We start from the raw sequence: 20712 nt of genomic DNA, 5'->3' as shown, positions 1-20712 counted from the left end.
TGAACACGGTCTGTTTCAGTATCTGAGGAGTCGCAAATGGTGCTGAACATTGTCCCTATAATGGAGGGAAGGTCATTGACGAAAAGGCTGGAGATATTTGGGCCTAGGATACGACTCTGAAGAACACCTGCAGAGATACCCTGGAGCTGAGATAACTGGCCTCCAACAACCAAGATCATCTTCCTATGTGTCAAGTGTCACTCCAACCACTGGAGAGTTTGCCCCGATACCCATTGGTTCCAGTTTTGCTAGGGCTCCTTGATGCCACACTCAGTTGAATGCAGCCTTGCGATCAAGGGCGGTCACCCTCACTTCACCTCTGGAATTCAGTTCTGTGGTCCAGATAGACCATTTAGGACAGAGATGAGGAGACATTTCTTCACCCAAAGAATGGTGAGCCTGTGGAATTCATTACCACAGGAAGTAGTTGATTGCAAAACATTGAATGCACTCAAGACACGGCTAGAGGTAGCACTTGGGGAGAATGGGATCAAAAATTTTATTTTAGATTACCTACAGTGTGGAAACAGGCCCTTCAGCCCACCGAAGAGTAACCCACCCAGACCCATTCTCCCTCTGACTAATGTATCTAACACTATGGGCAATTCAGCATGGCCAATTCACCTGACCTGCACATCTTTGGACAGGAGGAGGAAACTGGAGCAGCCGGAGGAAACCCATGCAGACATGGAAGAATGTGCAAACTCCAAACAGGCAGTCGCCAGAGGCTGGAATCGAACCTGGGACCCTTGTGCTGTGACGCAGCAGTACTAACCACTGCGCCACCGTGCCACCCATCAGGTTATGGGGAGAAAGCAGAATTAGGTACTGAGTTGGACGATCAGCCATGATAGTGATGATAGGCAGAGCAGGTTCAAAGAGCCTCCTCCTGCTTCCGTGTTTCTGTGTTTGAACAAAGGCTGTATCGAGGTCCTGGCAGAACACAAACTGGGCATCACTGAGCAGGTTATTGCTCAGCAGGTGCTCATTGACAGCACTGTTGATGATACTTTCCATTACTTTACCGATAATCAAGAGTACACTGATGGGCTGGTAATTGGCCGGGTTGAATTTGTCCTGCTTTTTATGTACAGCATATACTTGGGCAATTTTCCATATTGTCAGGTAGATACCAGTGTGTAACCTTGCAGTATCCAATGTCTCCAACAGTTTCTTGATATTACATGGAATGAATCAAATTGGCTGAGAAGTGATATCAAGTCACCCCTCATCCTTCGCCGTTCCAATGAGAAAAGGCCTAGAACTCTCAACCTATCCTCATACAACCTATTCTCCATTCTAGGCAACATCCTGGTAAATCTCCTCCGCACCCTCTCCAAAGCTTCCACATCTTTCCTAAACTGAGGTGACCAGAACTGCACACAGTACTCAAAATGTGGCCTAACCAAGGTCCTGTACAGCTGCAACATCACCTCACGACTCTTGAATTCAATCCCTCTGCTAATGAATGCTAATACACCATAGGCCTTCTTACAAGCTCTATCCACCTGGGTGGCAACTTTCAAAGAGCTATGAACATAGACCCCAAGATCTCTCTGCTCCTCCACCTTACTAAGAACCCTACCATTAACCCTGTATTCCACATTCTTATTTGTCCTTCCAAAATGGACAACCTCACACTTGACAGGGTTGAACTCCATCTGCCACTCCTCAGCCCAGCTCTGCATCATATCGAAGTCCCTTTGCAGCTGACAACAGCCCTCCTCACTATCCACAACTCCACCAATCTTCGTTATCGTATGCTGCTTGGCATACAAGTCACCCTGTTTGTTGGCTTCACCAGGTTGCCACCTCATCTTCAGGTTTGCTGGCTGCTGCTCCTGGCATGCCCTCCTGCACTTCCAGTAAACGAGGGTTAATTCCCTAGCTTGATGGCAATGGTTATGTTTGAGATATACCAGACCGTGACATTCCAGATTGTGCTGACGTACAATTCTGCTCCTGCTGATCGCCCACAATGCCTCATAGACACCCCGTCTTGAGTTACTAGTTCGAAGTCTGTCCCATTTAGTACAGCGATAATGTTGCACAACACACCGGAGGTCATTCTCGATGTGAAGAATGAACTTTGTTTCCACAAGGACTGTGCAAAGGTCATTCTTACTGATACTGTCACATTCAGATGCATCTGCAGCTGGCCGATTGGTTAGGATGAGGTCACATATGTTTTTCCCTCTTGTTGGTTCTCTCACCACCTGCCGCAAACTCAGTCTAACAGCTATATCCTTTGGGACCTAAACAGCTCAATCAGTGTCACTGCTGCCGAGTCAATCTTGATGGTAGACCATGAAAGTCCCCACCCAGAGTATATTTTGTGCCCTTTGCCATTCTCGGTGCTTGCTCCAAGTATTGTCCAACTTGGAGGAGTATCAATTCATCAGTTGAGGGAGGACCATACATGGTAATCAGCAGGAAGTTTCCTTGTCCATGTTTATTTGGAAACCATGAGACTTCATGGGGTCTGAAGTCGATGCTGAGGATTCCCAGGACAATTCCCTCCTGATTGTATTCAAACTGTGCGAAAGTGAGGACTATAGATGCTGAAGATTAGAGTCGAGAGCGTGATGCTGGAAAAACACAGCAGATCAGGCAGCACCTGACGAGCAGGAGAGTCAACGTCTCAGGCAAAGAGCCTCATTCCTGATGAAGAACTTTTGCCCAAAACGTCAACCCTCCTGCTCCTCGGATGCTGCCTGACCTGCTGTGCCTTTCCAGCACCACACTCTCCACTGTATTCAAACTGCGTTGCCACCTCTGTCAGGTCTGTCCTGCTGGTGGGACAGGACATATTTAAAGTATATCCACACTGTGCCTCCTTATTCTTGATTGCCCAATGAGGGCCAACATTGTCCCAGCATCTACCCTTGCTGCAAGTTAAGTTGTAGACAAAAGTGTTTTGGAAGCCCTTAAGTTCGCAGAGCTAGAATGTGAGACACCAGTGAGGAGTTCAAAAGAATAATCAAACCTAAAGGTAACATAGACATGGATAAGGGTTTCTGCAAAAAAATATTTGAGTCAAGGGTGAAGTTGGATGACATTCTGGAGGTGGAAATAAGCAATCTTAGACATTTAGTGAAGATGCAGTTGGAAGCTCATCATATTGTTCAATATGACACCAAAATTGCAAACATATTTGTTTCAAGTTAAGAGTTTCAGGAAAAGGAATAGAGTCAGTAGTTAGGGAAAGGAATTTGGAGTGAAGAATGAAAACAATAGCTTCCAAGTATTTAATTTACTGAATTGAAATCTGCTCATCCAATACTGGATGTCAAACGAGCAGTCTAACGATTCAACAACAGTGCAGTAGTTGTAATGGGGTGGTCAGGTAGAGCTAGGCATCAATGTACGTGCAAACTGAAACTGTGATTTTGGATGTGTATTCGAGGGAGAAATTGGAGATGGCCAAGAATAAACTGTTGAGACATAAAGTAATGGCGATGGAATCGGTGGGGGGGGAACCATTGCAAATTATTTTCTGATTACAATTTGATACATAAAATTAGAAGCAGTCAAGAGTAAAACAAACTTTCCAAACCCAAGGAGGGGTATGAAGTTGGTGTAGCACAGATTTGAGGAATGATTGGAGAAACTTGATTGCAATCCAGTGAGTTTAGAAATCCGGCACAATTAAGGTCTTATAAATGATAAAGGGATGTGGTCAGGTAGATACATAGCCACTATGTCCTCAAGCAGATCAATTTAGAATAAAAGGGCATTGTGTTAAAATGAATGATACGTCAGCACTTTTTCACCCAAGAATTACAATGGAAACATGGAACTTTCTTCCTAAATACTGTGGATGCTGAGGATCAAGTGAAACCAATAGGTTTTTGTAAGATGTTGATAAAGAGATATGGAACAAACAAATATAAATAAAGCTGAGGTACAGAACAACAATGATCTCACAGCAGAGCAGCTAATTAGCCTATTCCTGTTCTTACATCCATCAACACTTCAACAAACTGAAACACAGATATGACAAAAATGCATCAGTTAGTAAGAAACGTGACAGTAACTGCACAGTTTTCTTCAGGATAATCTTATGCAGACTCACCGAATTGTACATGGTGCTTGCTCTGTAGTTTCTGCAGAAGTGACCTGAATCGGTTATTGAAATTATTAAGGTCTTCCTGGAGGAAGCTTGGAGCTTCAGGTTCATTGCTAAGGACTTCCCCATGAGCTAGCAATTTCTTTACTAGCGGAGCTATTTCATTCAGTTGGCTGATTTCATACTGCAGAGAAAGAAAGTATAAGGTCTAAAACAACAATCCATTTTAATGGAGCTACATCTTTCTGTACTGTAAAAGAATAAGCCAAATTGTTTATTTTGTAAATGCTTCCTTCCAACCTAACCAATTTTATTGCCAATTTAATTGCAATTGTAGGAACCAGAATAATTGGTATCAAGACCAAGAAATGAGCTGCAAATTACTGCAATAATAGAGATTAGTTGTAACATAAGAATTAATTTAATTTCCTTTCATATTTAGTTCAATTTTGATCCAGATTTGATCCAAGATCAATGATGTGCACTCTATCTCTGGTGTGCAAGGATGCTTGCCAAATTACATTATAGTTTTCAAGAATGAGTCTTCAATATTCCTAATTCCAACCAGAATTTACGCATTAAGTAAATGCAGTAGGCATACGACGATAACCCATTGTTCCTTTTTCTTTCCTTTCAAAGAGTGTTAAGAGTGACTGGCTTGACATTTACTTTCATCTTATCTCTCAAACCAGATTTCCTACAGATGTACCCATGAACCCATATAATCCTACATCTGCCAGCAAGGTCAAAACAGGTAAAGTACAGCTGACTAAAAAGAGCACACTGGTATGAAAGCTGTACTTTAGAAACTGAGCACACCACTGTTAACTTGGTGACTTTAAAAAATGGTCTAACTGAAGAATAATTTTCAAAGAAAGATCATTGAGAGGCCATTAAAAGCGTGATAGCTAGAGTTCAAGTTCTATCCATTCCTGAGAGGGTGAAGAGAAAGTTGGCAGGAACAGGGAACCCTGAATGACAAGAGATATTGAGGCTTTGACCGGAAAAAAGGAGGAGTGGTTCAGGTACAGGCATCTAGGATCAAGGGAGTCCCTGAGGTATATAGGGAAAGTACAAAGGAACCTCGATTATCCGAATCACGGATTATCCGAAGAAGATCTCAAGATTCCGATAGAAACATTACACCAAAGACGTGTTTCCAATACTGATCCTGTCTTTTGTTTATGGCTTAGTGAAATGCTGCAGAGAATAGTCGTGGAGTGCCCATCCCCAAATGATCGATCGATCGATTGATCTCTCTCTCTCTCTCTCTCTCTCTTTCTCTGGAGTTCTACATAGGGGTGTACCCTAAACCACCCTTCCCCTGATAATCTCCCCAATGTTGTCCTCTACAGGGCAAAGGTGGGACTTGTCAAAAGGTTGCAGTAATAAGTCATATGTGTGGCTATTTTAAGACTCACCATCCCAAAGGCAGCAGCAGTCTTGCTGTTGGTGTCCAGTCCAGCTGCCTGGAGGGGAGGGGGGGCGCGGGGGGGAACAGTGGGTGGGAGCAGCCGCGCAATGTGCTGCTGCCTAGTCTCCTGAACAGGGAGCGGACTTAGCAAGTGCTCGCTGTGTCAATCCCATTGAACTGATTGGGGGGGGGGGGGGGGGGGGAGGGGGGGGGTCAACAATGCTACAGGTCCCTTACATTCAAGTGCGTCTGCTCAGAAACAAACCCTGACACAGAGACAGAGACAGAGAGAGAGACACAGAGAGTGTGTGTGTGTGTGTGTGTGTGTGTGTGTGTGTGTGTGTAAGGCAGACAGAGCGAAGAAGAAGGAAACTTCACAGAGGAGAGGCATTCAATCGATTATCCGAATAACCCGCCCATCTCATTTATATAATTGAGGTTCCTCTGTAGTGGTTCAAAGAAGATAAAAATTAGGAGGGCGAAAAGGGGACATGAGATAGCCTTGGCTGAGAAGATTAGGGTGAATCCAAAGAGGTACTTTAAATGTATTAAAGGAAAAAGAATAACAAGAGAGAGAATAGGACTCCACAAGCACCAAAGTGGACATTTATGTGTAGAACCGCAGGAGTTCAGCGAGATCCTCAATCAATATTTCTCCTCTGTTTACACCATGGCAGAAGACATGAAGACTTCAGAACTTGGCAAAGGTAGTGGTCATATCTTGGGGGCAGTCCATTTCACAGAAAAGGAGGTATTGGATGTATTAGAATGTATGAAGGTGGATGAATGTCCTGGGCCTGACAAGAAATATCTAAAACACTGCAAGAGGCTAGAAAAGAAATGGCTAAGGCCTGGCTGATATTTTTGCATCATTGTTAGCCACGGGTGAGGTTTCAGAAGACTGGAGGGTAACAAATATTGTGCCACTATTCAAGAAGGGCTGCAAAGAAAAGCCAGGGAACTATAGACCAGTATGCTTAACACCTGTGTGTTAAGTTACTCGAGAAGATACTGAGGGATAAAATATACATGCATTTGGAATGACAGAGTTTGATTAGGAATAGTCAGCATGATTTTCTTCATGGGAGATCATGCTTCAAGTTTGTTAAGCGTTCTTTGAAGTAGTGACCAGGAAGGTTGATGAGGGCAGAGCGGTATTTGGATTTCAGTAAGGCCTTTGATAAGGTGCCACAAGGTAAGCTTCTCTGGAAGGTTAGATTGCATGGAATCCGAGGAGAGCTGGCAAATTAGTTACAAAATTAGCTTGATAGTAGGAAACAAAGGGTAATAGGGGAATGATGCTTGTCAGACTGCAGGCCTGTGACTAGTGGAGTGCCTCAGTGCTGGGCCCATTACTGTTTGTTGTCTGTATGAATGATTTGGATGAGAACATACAAAGCATGATTAGTAAGGAGAAAGTGAGGACTGCAGATGCTGGAGATCAGAGTTGAGTGTGTGGTGCTGGAAAAGCACAGCAGGTCAGGTGCATCCGAGGAGCAGGAGAATTGATGTTCTGGGCATAAACCCTTCATCAAGAATGACACCTGTGGGCTGCGGGGGGGGGGATACTGAGAGATAAATTCGAGGAGGATGGCGTTGGGGGACAAGGTAGCTAAGAATGCAATAGGTGGAGGAGAAGGCAATAGATCATTGAGGAGGATGGAGCAGATAGATAGGAAAGGCAATGGACAGGTCAAGAGGGCGAATTAGAGGCTTGGGACTGGGATAAGGTGGGGCAAGGGGAAATGAGGAAACTGATGAATTCCACATTAATCCCCTGTGGTTGCAGGATCCCAAGGCAGAGAATGAGGCTGTCTTCCTCCAGGCGTCAGGTGGTTAAGCTTTGGTGATGAAGGTGGCCCAGGACCTGCATATCCTTAGTGGAGTGGGAGGGGGAGCTAAAGTGTTCAGCCACAGGGCAGTGGGGTTGGTTGGTGCGGATGTCCCAGAGGTGTTCCCTGAAATGATCTACAAGTTGATATCCTGTCTCCCCTATGCAGCGGAGACCACATCAGGTGCAACGGATACAGTAGATGACATTTGTGGAGGTACAGGTAAATTTTTGTCAGATGTGGAAGGATCTTTGGGGCCTTCGACGGAGGTGTGGGGGCAGGTTTTGCACTGTCTGCAGTGACAGGGGAAGGTTTTGAGAATGGGGGGTGTGGATCTGACAAGGGAGTGGGAATGGTCTCTCTGGAATGCTGACAGGGGTGGTGAGGGAAATATATCCCTAGTGGTGGGGTCTGTTTGTAGGTGGCAGAAGTGGTGGAGAATGATTTGATGTATACAGAGGTTGCTGGGGTGGAAGGTAAGGACAGGGGAGGTTCTGCCTTGTTGCACTGGGAGGGGTGGGGTTCAAAGGCAGAGGTGCAGGAAGTGGAGGAGGTGCGCCTGAGGGCATCATCAACCTTGTGGGAGGGGAAATTGCGGTCTTTGAAAAAGGAGGCGATCTGGGATTTTCTGTGGTGGAACTGCTCATCCTGGGAACAGATGTGGCAGAGGCAGAGGAATTGGCAATAAGGGATGGCATTTTTACAGGAAGGAGGAGATGTTGTCCAGATAGCTGTGGGAGTACAGCAGGTAGGGTGGGAGGAGGTATAGACAGGAGACAGGGCGGGAGGAGGCGTAGACGGGAGGCAGGGCGGGAGGAGGCGTAGACAGGAGGCAGGGCGGGAGGATGTGTAGACAGGTTTGCTGATGACACTAAAATAGGTGGTATAGTGGACAGTGGTGAAGGACCATGATCAGCTGGGAAAATGGACCAAGAAATGGCAAATGGAGTTTGATATAGATAAGTGTGAGGTCTTGCATTTTAGAAAGTCAAATCAAGATAGGAGTTTCATGATGAATGGTTGGGTCTTAAGGAGTGTAGTGGAACAGAGGGACCTTGGAGCTCAGGTTCACAGTTCTCTCAAAGTAGAGTCACAGGTAGAGAGGCACCGAAGGGGGCTTTTGGCACACTAGCCTTCTTCAGTCAGGGCGCTGAGTATAGGAGTTGGGAAGTTACGTTGCAGTTATACAGGACATTGGTGAGGCCACACTTGGAGTACTGTGTTCAGTTTTGGTCACCCTGTTGTAGGAAGGATATTATTAACTGGAAGCCTACAACACATTATCGATGAGGATAAGCATCTTGCCAAGGTCTTCCCTATGCCTCCACTTTTCTCCTTTCAACAACCATAAAACCTTAAATGGACCATTGTTCGCAGCAAACTGCCCAGCCTACAGGACAACATCGACCACAACACCATACAATCCTATCATGACAACTGCTGCAAGATGTGTCAGTGACAACATGGAAACCACCAGTATATGTGGGGACACCACCCTCCAAGTTCGTGGCATGGTATATTGGCAGGACCAAGCAGATGCTACAACAATGGATAAATGGACACTGCGCAACCATCACCAGACTGGGATGTACCCTCCCACTCGGGGAACAGTTCAGCCGTCAGGGACATTCGGCCCATGGATCTTCAGGTGACCATCCTCCAAGGCGGATTTCGGGAAACGCAACAACACAAAGTGGCCGAGCAGTGGCTGATAGCCAAGTTCGGTAACCATGAGGACCTAGAGTTCATGTCACACTACAGATGACCCCACTACACTGTACACTCTCTCAGACACACACACTCTTACATACTCTCACACTCATGAAAACACTCTCTCATATACACACACACACACAGTCTCACAGGCTTATACTCATACACATACACACACAGCTGAGCACACGCAAATACACACACTCTCATGTGCATTCACACACTCACATGCAGACATTCACACACAGTCTCTCTCTCTCTCTCAACCACGCACACGCACATATAATGCTATGGGGTGAATTTGCATTTGCAGAATTGTATTTACAGACACATTCTCTTTCGCTCAAAAAGCAAATAATCTGCAGGCAGTCAATCCAAGTAACATTTTATAAACTCCTACTTTGGAAATAGAACGAGCCTGACTCAAGATTAGGATATAGACAGACTCTAACCTCACACCTTTAATGAATCGTCTGAGCTGAGATGTCAATTTTTTAAATATAAAACTTTAAGTTATCTCAAGAATGTGACTTCAAAGTAGTTTGGGGATTTACATATTAATGAACTGAAACCTGTAACCCATTCTAAAAGATAAAAGACTTAACAGCACTCGAGGTTTGTTCAATATATCATTTCATTTGCATGACACTGATCTTTTGCTATCAATTCTGTGTGTTATGATCCTGCTCTATAGCTACTTGATGAAGCAGTGCTCTGAAAGCTAGTACTCCCAAATAAACCTGTTAGATTATAACTTGGTGCTGTGTGATTTTTAATGTTACTAAACTGCAAAGAGTGCAGAAGAAATTTACAAAGATGTTGACTGGACTCAATGGTCTGAGTTATAGGGAGAGTTTGGATTTTTCTCTTTACAACATAGGGAACTGAGGGGACCTTATAGAGGTGTATCAGATAATGAGAGGTATGGATAGAGTGAATGCACTCAGTCATTTTCCTAGCATTGGGGAATCGAGGACCAGTGGGCATCAGTTTAAGTTTCGAGGGGAAAGAATAAAAGGAAACCTGAAGAACAACTTTTTTACACAGAGGGTGGTACGCATATGGAATGAGCTGCCAATGGAAGAGGTTGAGGCAGGTACATTAACAACATTTAAAAGACATTTGGACAAATGCATGGATAGGAAAGGATTAGAAGGATATGGGCCAAGTGCAGGAAAATGGGGTTAGCATGGACATTTTGTTTGGCATGGACTAAGTTGGGCCTGTCTCCGTGCTGTAGGATTCTATGACTATGACACTGAATGAGAACAGGTCGGAAAGTTAATCAGAATCTGTGTAACTATCAATTAATGGAGATGTGAGCCAATTTTATCTAACTCATTAATGTGAGTCAGCCTGGCCAGAAAAGAAAAATGAAAAAGGAACACAAATTAATTGAAACTAGAGTGAGAAAATCAACAGTAATCAACTACTGCTTTCAGAATACTGCCTCGGCATCCTCTGATTGTTGGAATTCAGTTCATTAAATTCCAATGTCATTCCAATGTGCCAGCACCTCATATACAAACTGAGTGAATGCCAAGACACCACTAACTTTGCAGCATGCAACAGGGAATTTCAATCGGCAGATATCCAGAAAACACACTGGTGTTGTAGAGCATTGTACAGCTGCAGCCACAGCGGATATACACATGGCTCAGTATTTGCTCATTTCAATGGTCATCCAGTGTAAAGACTGAACTCAGTTGAACACCAGATTATTTTCAGCCTTCCCTCCATCTGGTATAACATCAATGCATCCCCACTTGTTTTAACAATGTGTAACGCTTGTCACTTATGCTCGCACTGAATGTCATCTTCTATTAGTCTGCCTATATGCAAACGTTCTCCACAAACTTGCCCATTTACATGGTTATTTCTTCAGCCTGAACTGTACTCTTAATTCAGTACCATTTGTGAATTTAAATAACTTGTGCATACAGAGATATACAGATGTGCAGCATAACAGACCCCTTGGTCCAACTCATCCATACCGACCAGATATCCTAACCTAATTCAATCCGATTTGCCAGCACTTTGTTCCATAGACCTCTAAACTCTTCCCATCCATGTACCCATCCAGATTCCTTTTAAATGTTGTATGTGTACCAGCCTCTAACACTTCCTCTGGCAGCTCATTCCACACACACACACACACACACACACACACACACACACCCACCACCCTTTGCATGAAAAAGTTGCCCCTTAGGTTCCTTTTAAATCTTTCCCTTCTCACCCTAATGCTAAGCCCTCCAGTTCTGGACTCCTCACCCCAGAGAAAATACTATGTCTATTTACTTTACCCATGCCCCTCATGATCTTGTAAACCTCTATAAGGTCACTCCTCAGCCTCCCACGCTCCAGGGAAAACAGCCACTATCTATTCAGCCTTTCTCTATAGCTCAAACCTTCGAACCCTGGCAACATCCTTGTAAATCTTTTCTGAACCCTTTCAAGTTTCACAACATCCTTCTTGTAGGAGAGCGAGCTGAACTGCACCCAATATTCTAAACGGGGCCTCACTAGTGTGTTGAATCCAGGCTGTTTATATATACATATTCACTACATTTTCAATTTCCAAATAACAGTCTCATACATGTGCTGAAGCTTCTACACCCTCAGCAAACTCATTACAAGCTACCCCAAGTCATCCATAACATCAGAAATTACTTTATTTGTCCATTTAAGCTCACATTTATGAAGTCTATGATTATTTGTACTTTAGGGCAATACAATTGAGGATTCAAAATAAGTACATGCCCCCAAAGTTTATTTCTTATTTCCCTGAATTATTATTTTCTGGGTACTAATTCCAAGTTAATTTTTAATGCTCTTCTTCGTCCTCTTCAATTAAGCTATGTGACAATACCCCAAGCATAGGGCAGGATTTTAGGGGCAGTATTGGCTGCTTTGGATCACTGCCTTACGCAAAGGTCTTTACTCCCTACTCCCCTGCTTCCCTTCTCCTTACTCTGCTCTCATGCTTTTAACCAACAGATCAAGTGAGAAAACATTTTGGAATCATTGGTGTCGACAATAACTCACCTCACAGGATTCCTTCAATGCAGCACTATTTGCACATTTCAGCCAGTCTTCTTTGGATTGCAGAGTTTTTTCAATGTCTTGCAGTTCCGAATAAATACAGTTAATGTTCTCTTGATACTGCAATTTTCTATTCAGCTTGTCCATTTGCTGGTTATTATCTTTCCATTCTACTGACAGATTTTCCAGTACGTGGTTTACTTCCTCTGTTGGTAGTCCTTCTGCAAGAAGTTTACATTGTATATGTATATGTACACAATGGTGAGCAACATGGCTCAACACACAATGAAATCTACATTATATTTTCTGGATGAGTAAACTCAAAGCGTAGTTTAGGGGGATAGATTTAAATATAAAAACAACACTTTTCAATTTAATTGCAAGTAGGAATTGAGAATCTCATCGCTCCATTTCTAAACTCATCTTGTTAGTAACACAATTAATTAATCTTCCCTTCCTATCAATTAATAAAAAACAAAGAACTGCAGATGCTGGAAATCAGAAACAAAAATAGAAATTGCTGGGAAAGCTCAGCAGGTCTGGTAGCATCTGTGGAGAGAAATCAGAGTTAACGTTTCATTAAATGAAGTGCTGAACAAGCGACAATAGACACAAAACGTTAATTCTGCTTTCTCTCCACAGATGCTGCCAGACCTACTGAGTTTTCCCAGCAATTTTTGCTTTTGCTCCCTATTATTTAATTAGGTTTGATCCAAGACTTTAATTGTATTTGAAACTATCCCAATCTCATATAATATTGTTTTATACGCTCCATCTTCAGAGCAAACGGACAGCTCAAAAAAGGTGGTACATTTTCTGGCCCTAATCCCAAATTGCATAGCTGTCACATGACACAAAGGCAGCAATATCATCCTTGATGGCAATCCAAACCATTAAAGTTGCCAGGGAGAGTCGTAAAGAGACAAAGTCAACTCATGGAGTCCAACTGAAACAGTTTCATAGCAAAAAATCTGAATGACCCAGAAGAAGCATTTCTAATGACAAGGGTACCCATTACCAGTGTACAGACATAGAATCATGCAGCACGGAAACAGACACTTCAGTCCAAAGACATCCCAATTTGACCTGATCCCATTTATCAGCATTTGGCCCATCTCTCTCTCAATCCTTCCTATTCTCATTCTCATCCAGATGCCTTCTGAATATTGGAATTGTACCCACTAGTTTAAAACATATTCATTTACTTTAGAGTAAAACAGAGCAGACTAACAACAAATTCAGAAAATAACTTTCAACCCATTCAGGGATTTTTGCTGTAACAACAATTGTACAATGTTGATCAAGTCAGAATGACTGGTCAAAAGTTCATAGAGACTAAAACTCCAACACTCAACATATTGCAGGAAATTATCCTGTGCTAGAAAGGGAATATATTCATTCTTAGAAGAGCTACCAAGAAACAACAAGAATGAGACTTTGAGAAGCTGTCAGGTGAGAAATGAAAAACATCCTCGTTAGGCAATTAACTCCAATCAAAAGTAAATTACACTGTCAATTACCAGCATGCCTGTTGCATAGGTAAGATAATCATGCAAACTAGAATTCACATGTCCAAATATGAAAAAGCATTTTACACAATAAAAATCCATTAAATTTAGAAAATAATTGATATCTTTTATTACAAGCCAAAGGTATTTCTACCATCAGGGTTGGATTATTTATTGTTTTTATATAAAAGAAAGAACATGAGAGTAAAACCAATGAAAAGTTAATCCATTTAATATTTTCTCTGATTTCATGATCAGAATCATTACACAACATGCGGCTCAAACGCTCCAAAGTGAACACTTCCTGCGTTCCACAGTGACACAGGAGCTTCAGGGTTGTATATAAGAGCTGTAATCAATATAACTTAGATCTGAAGTTACTAACAGAAAATTAGGAGTTCACCATTAATAAGGCTAAAAGTAGATTGTTCCAAAAACGCAAGACAGCACAATTTAAACAAATCAGGTCAATGAATAAAAAAAAGTACACACTCAAGACCAAGTCATTTAGCATTAAGGCAAGTCTTGAGGGCAGGAATCATAAGATTCAAAGACTGCAGTTTGGAGTCTTATCTACTCCAGATTTGCTACTCAATAAAGTCATTCAAGGTCCAATTCTTTTAACACTTGAGAACAAGGATTTGAAGTATGTTTACTATATGTAGACTTGATGTGGTTTTACCTTTCTCCATTGATTCAAGCAAGACTTGTCCCACCAGCTTTAATGACTTTGATTGTCTGTCTTTTTCAGCCTTCTCCTTTTCCAGAACCTAAAGTCAGCAAATTATATCAACAAATTTAAGATCACTGTATTTACACTCCACTGATTTATTAAAACATTAAAATTGTTATTCTTAGTGTCTCCACCCATTAAGACATTTAGTACTATTAATATAGTACAATTTCTCACATTTTCCAGGAAGCAGCAGGAATGCACACTGCTGATTTCAATTTAAACTGTCCATTTTCATTTTGACGTTACAATCTTTGGTACCTCTGGTCTTAGCTTTAGTTTGAATCCAATGACAAGAATATTGGACAGTCCGAGTGGTGAAATGCAACTTAAGCGAAGGCATGCCCCCTTTTTTTAATCATGAATAGAAATCATGCCCCTGAAGATGCATCTTTTTCCCTCAATGAGGCAGAGCTTTGAAATAGACCTTAAATTACACAGCTCTCTCTTTCAATCCCTGATCCATCCTCCTTCCTCTGCAATACTCACCAACTCTCCCTGCCCCAACATTACTCATTATCCACCCTAACCCAGCTAATACTCACCACCAAGCCCCTTCGAGGGCATTTCTCACTTTACCAACAATACTCACCACCTACCTTCAAAATCTCTCATTTCTATACCCCACCCGACTAGCAACAGTCACCACTGCTCGAGCATGTATGTCAGCTCATTCCCTCATCCCACCTCCATAAAACTGTCCTCCTGGTTGGGAAAATATTGCCAGGATTTGGGGGGGTGGGGTACACATTGTTAGGAAGTGGGGTGAACCTTGTCTGAGGGGCAATAATGTTGAGCTGTGTCAGGGTTGCTATGGTGCTGCAATATCTTGGCACTCCAGTTGAATTACTTAGAACTCTTCAACAAGCTTTGCAACTACTGGAGGAGGTTCAAAACCATGTTACAAAACAGCTCAAGTCTCTGTGGTTCTTGCTATCTGATATGACTGGAAGGTATTACGGAGCAATCTAGCAAGGTAAACCAGAAAGCTCTAGAGGTCTACAGCACAGAAAAAGGCCCTCCAGCACATCGAGTCTACACTGTTCACAAACAACTACCTAACTATTCAAATCCCATTTTCTGGCACAATACTTTAAATGCCTCAGCATCTCAACTGTGGGTCTAAATACTTCTTAAATGTAGTGAAAATTTCTGGCTCGACCACCCTTATAGGCAAAGAGTTCCTGACCCCTACCACTTCTGGGTGAAAAACAACTTTCAAACATTCCCTCTGACCCCCATGTCCCTTACCTTGAACCTATTTCCCCAGTCACTGATCAAGGGGGAAACAAAAGCTCCTTCCCATCTATCCTACCCTTTTAATTTTATACATCTCAATTATGACCCTCCTCAATCTCGTCTCCTCCTAGGAAAACAATCGCAGTCTATCCAATCTCCCTAACCCAGGCAACATATTGATAAATCTCACTTGAAAGCTTTCCAGTGCAGTCACATGCCTCCTATAACATGGATTTCACAATACTCCAGCCATGACCTAAACAGCAGTTTATACAGTTTTGCATCACCTCCCTGCTATTAAACTCAATGCCTCAGCTAATGAAGGCAAGGATTCCATATACCTTACTCACCACTTTATCTACCTGTCCCATTACCTTAAGGGATAAGTGGGTTTGCACACCTAGGCCACACTGATCCTCGGCTTTTCCCAAAATCCAATGTTCCCTTGTTGAATTTGCCCTGCCAAGTACAGCACATCACATTACACTTATCCAGACTGGATTCCATTTGCCGCTGATCAGTCCATTTGACCAGCCTGTCCATGTCTTCCTGTAATCTAAGGCTATCCTCCCCACAAGTTACCAACCCACCAATTTTCCAATCATTCACAACCTTATTTATCCACCCTCCTACATTCAAATCTAAATTATTTACATAAGCCACAAATAACAAGGGCCCAACAGGAGTCCCTCCAAAACTCCAATGGATATAGACTTGCAATCACAAAAACACGCCTCAACCATCATCCTCTGCTTCCAGCCACTCAGCCAACTCTGGATCCAATTTGCCCAATTTCCACAGATCACATTTTTTACTTCATTCACACGATGAAGGTGCCATATTTATTGCCCATCCCTAATTGTGCAGAGGGTAGTTAAGAGTCAATCTTATTATTACGAGCCTGGAATCACATACAGGCCAGACCAAGTGAGGATGCCAATTTCCTTCCCTGATGAACATTAGTGAACCAGATAGGCTTTTCCTGGCAATCAACAACGGATTCACTGTCATCATTAGACTATTCGTGCCAGATTTTTTTTTGGTAAATTCTAATTCCTCCAGATGCCAAGGCAGGAATCAAGCCCTGGTCCCGAGAATATTGCTTGGGTCTTTTGATTAACAGTCCAGTGGTAATACCGGTAGGTTGTCACCCTCCCCACATGAACTCTTAGCTTTGCTATCCATCTCCTGTATGTAACCTTATCAAAAGCCTTGCTGACATCCAAGTAGACTACATCAAATGCATTGCCCCCATCTAAACATGTGGAAAAAATTCAATCAAGTGGGTCAGGCATGACCTCCCCTCAACAAAACCATGCTGACTATTGTTGATTAATCATTGCCTCTGCAAGCGTAGGTTAATTCTGTCCCTCAGAATTGCTTCCAATACTTTCCCTACCACTGAGATTAGATGCCCTGGCCTGAATTTCCTGGTTTATCTCTTGCTCTCTTCCCGGATAACAGTATTCCAGTGGCTGTCCTTCAGTCCACTAGCATCTCTCCTGTGGCCAGACTGGAATTGAAAAATTATTGCCAACACCCCTGTTTTTACCTCCCTTGCCTCACTCAACTGGAATACATTTCAACCGGCCTTGGAGGCCTGCCAGACCAGTCAGAACCTCCTCTGTGGATGCCAACATCTTTCATTATATCATAGTCCTTCTCCCTGATTTCTAAACCCACATCGTCCCTCTGACTAGACAAAGTATTTGCTGTTTTACACCTTGGGTGTTACAACAACATACTGGTCCTGTACTCCCCCTATGTCCTTCTTGAATGTATTCCATTGCTCTGATACAAATTTACTGAAAAGTTTAGGTTCACCCAACATACAAACATTTGACTTACAAATGTGATCCCAGATGAGAGTACAATTTTAAATACCTGGCATAGGAACATTTCATGTACTTATAAACAGCGACTGTACCTTGGCCTACATTGTGCTCAGACTTGCATAAAAGTCAACTTACAAAAGGACTCGGGAAAGATACCTGTTCACAACCCAGGGACTGACTATCAATTCCCAGTCCATTCTGGCCAAATCATGATCTTATTAAAATGGGCCTTTGCCCAATATAGAACTTGGATTTTAGACCCATCTTTGTATTTTTCCATAACAATTTTACATCTAATGCAAAATGCTTCTCCACTGATTCTTCAACCACTTGCTAGGCTTCATTACCTAAAGTTAAGTCCAGGGCTTTCCCATCTCTTTGTAGGGCCTTCCAACACTGGCTTAAAAAGCTCGACTGGATGGATTTTAAGAATTCCATTACCTCCAAACCTTTCATGCTATGACTAGTCCAGTTAATGTTGAGACATTTGAAATTCCCCACTGTCTACCCTACCACTTTTACAGTTCTCTGAAATGTACTTTGGGGCGCGGTTGGCTGGGAAGCTCTTCAGAGGATCAGTGTGGATACGATGGGCCAAATGGCATGCTTCCACACCGTAAGGAGTCTATGATTCTATATCTGCACTTCTATTTCTCTCAGACTGTTAATGGGGCTACAATCCACTCCCAGCATCATGATTGTTCATTTTTGGTCTGAAGTTCTACCCATATGTGGCTTCATTTGAGGAGCCTATTGGTATGATGGCTCAGTGGTTAGCACTGCTGCCTCACAGTGCCAGGGACCCAGGTTTGATTCCACCTTGGGTGACTGTCTGTGTCAAGTTTTCACACTCTTCCTGTATCTCCATGCGTTTCTTCCCACAATCCAAAGATGCACATGTTAAGTGAATTGGCCATGCTAAATTGCCTATTGTGTTCAAGGATGTGTAGATTAGGTTCATTGTCAGGGATAGATATAGGATAATAGGGTAGGGGAATGGGCCTGGGTGGGTTACTCTTTGGAGGGTCAGTGTGAACTTGTTGGGCTGAAGGGCCCATTTCCACACTGTAGGGATTCTACATCATCCCTCCATTACTGCTGTAACTGATTTCCTGATCAATATTGCAACGCACCCTCCACTTTTACCCAAAGACCTTATATCTGGGAATATTGAACAGATAATCTTGCCTCTTTCGCAAACGTGCATCAGTGACAGCAATTACACTTTTCACCCCTAAGTTTTAATTGTTGCCCTGTTCATCAGATTCTTTGCAAGAATAAATACACCATGCCAAACACCTTTGTGCCCCAACAGCTTATAATAACTGTGCCTTTTTGACTCCCTTGCTGGCTCTTTTAATTTTGGTCATTCATTGCCCTCCGTTGAACATTCTCTTTGAATCCCACATTCCCACCAAATCAGTGTAAATCCTCAACAGCACTAGCAAACGTACCGGCAAGAAAACCCGTCCCATTCTGGTTCAGGTGAACCCATCTACCTCGTACAGGTTCCACCGCTCCCAAAAATGGTCCCCATATCCCAGAAGTCTGAAGTCCTCCCATTCTGCACCACCTCTCCCAGCCACGCATTCATGTGGTGTCACCTGTTTTTTCTTACTCATTAGCACATGGCACCAGAAGTATTTCAGAGACTACTACCTTTTGGATCCTGTTCTTTAATCTACTTCCTAGCTTTCTAAATTCCACCTGCAGGACCTCATCTCTATTTCTATCTATGTCGCTGGTATCAATATGTACACAATCACTTTTGGCTTGCCCTCCTCTTCCACAATGCCCTGAAGCTATTCAGTGACATCCCAGACCGTGGCACTAGAATGTCAAGATATCATTTTGGAGTCTCTTTTGCGGCCTGTCTGCTTGCCTTGCAATTGAATCCCTTAGCACAATGGCCATGCTATTCCCCTACTCTCCGTGTGAGGATTAAATACCATCTAGATGGAAATCTTTTTAAAGTCATTATTTAAATGTATTTTCTTTCAAACAAACAAGTCTCTATAATTAAAATCTTACCTTCATTTTTGCCTTCATGTCAGATATATTTTTCTGCCTGCTGAAATCATTGAACATCATGGCATCGACCTCACACTTTGATTTACCAATCCAACTCAGCAGCTCACCTGCATCAGCATCAAATCTAGTGATAAGGTTATTGTGTGTTAGCACAGCCATTAGAGACTTTGGATAAAGCTTTCAATTGTGTTACAGAAAATAATGATTTAATTAAGTGATCTGATATCTGTAATACTTCTCTTATTTTCTTCTTATATTAGAAAAAGTTGCAATATTACAGCAAAATGCACACCTTTTCAAATTCTGTGCTGGGTGAGAAGGATTGAGGTCAAACATAGTAATAAATTAGCCAGGAGTCCACTCTAGAAATATATGCACAATGTTGGCTAATCACAGGGTTGGGTTTGGCTTTGGAGACTCTAGATTACAAGTAAACAATGGTACTGAGTGAATGATAAACGGATGTGAACTCATGTGGGACTTCACCCTTACTTGATTTGTCACTTTCAGACTTCTGGGATATGGGGACCATTTTTGGGAGCGGTGGAACCTGTACGAGGTAGATGGGTTCACCTGAACCAGAATGGGACGGGTTTTCTTGCTGGTACGTTTGGAAGTGCAGGGGGCGAGTTACACGAGACAGTAAGGGTTATTTGTATGCTTGAATTAGAAGTAGATGGCATTTAAGTCCTTTTATTCATTGACATCTCATGTAGATATTGTTCTGAATGTGGTTAAAATTTTAGTAGGATTACACGTTCTTCTACCAAAGATGGTGTGCTAATATTAATGTTTTATTAAGTATCCTTTTAGCTGAAAATGTGTTGCTGGAAAAGCGCAACAGGTCACGCAGCATCCAAGGAGCAGGAGAATCGACATTTCGGGCATGAGCCCTTCTTCAGGAAAGAAGAATCCTTTTAGCCTGCTTAAGATTACACCCAAGGACAATCTCAAACGAAATGACTGCTCAAAAACAAAAACACAAATACTGGAAATAAAAAGATCAGCCAGCTTTGTAAAGAGGACATATTAGCCCTTCATTTTATTTAGGTTCCAATGAATACTTAAACCTGGAATCATAACTTGTACTTTCAGTTTTCTGATAATGATTTTCAGAATTCTTTCCTTTTTTTCTCATTTCTTGATTCTTTTAAAAAGTTCTGATTTAATGAAAATGCATTCCTATCAAGATTTACAATGACGTTACTGGGATTGGAAGATTTCAGTTACGAGGAGAGGCTGCACAGGCTGGGACTTTCTTCCCTGGAACACTGAAGATGGAAAGATGACCTT

The 20712-nt window shown here is 42.5% G+C and overlaps 1 protein-coding gene across 14 annotated transcripts in view; it reads right to left on the bottom strand.

Annotated features, from left to right (window-relative positions):
• The window catches only part of LOC140483389 (utrophin-like), a 737248-nt gene that overhangs the window by 484156 nt on the left and 232380 nt on the right, over positions 1-20712 (bottom strand). For all 14 annotated transcript variants that reach the window (XM_072581625.1, XM_072581633.1, XM_072581634.1 and 11 more), the window contains 4 exons: positions 19420-19543; positions 14264-14351; positions 12077-12294; positions 4076-4253 (listed from right to left, as the gene is read on the bottom strand). In XM_072581625.1, coding sequence (XP_072437726.1) covers positions 4076-4253; positions 12077-12294; positions 14264-14351; positions 19420-19543 — 608 coding nt within the window. The remainder of the gene's footprint in view (positions 1-4075; positions 4254-12076; positions 12295-14263; positions 14352-19419; positions 19544-20712) is intronic.

This window comes from Chiloscyllium punctatum, chromosome 11, assembly GCF_047496795.1.
Source record: "Chiloscyllium punctatum isolate Juve2018m chromosome 11, sChiPun1.3, whole genome shotgun sequence".
Lineage (NCBI taxonomy): Eukaryota > Metazoa > Chordata > Chondrichthyes > Orectolobiformes > Hemiscylliidae > Chiloscyllium > Chiloscyllium punctatum.
This window is presented reverse-complemented; position numbering and strand designations above follow the sequence as displayed.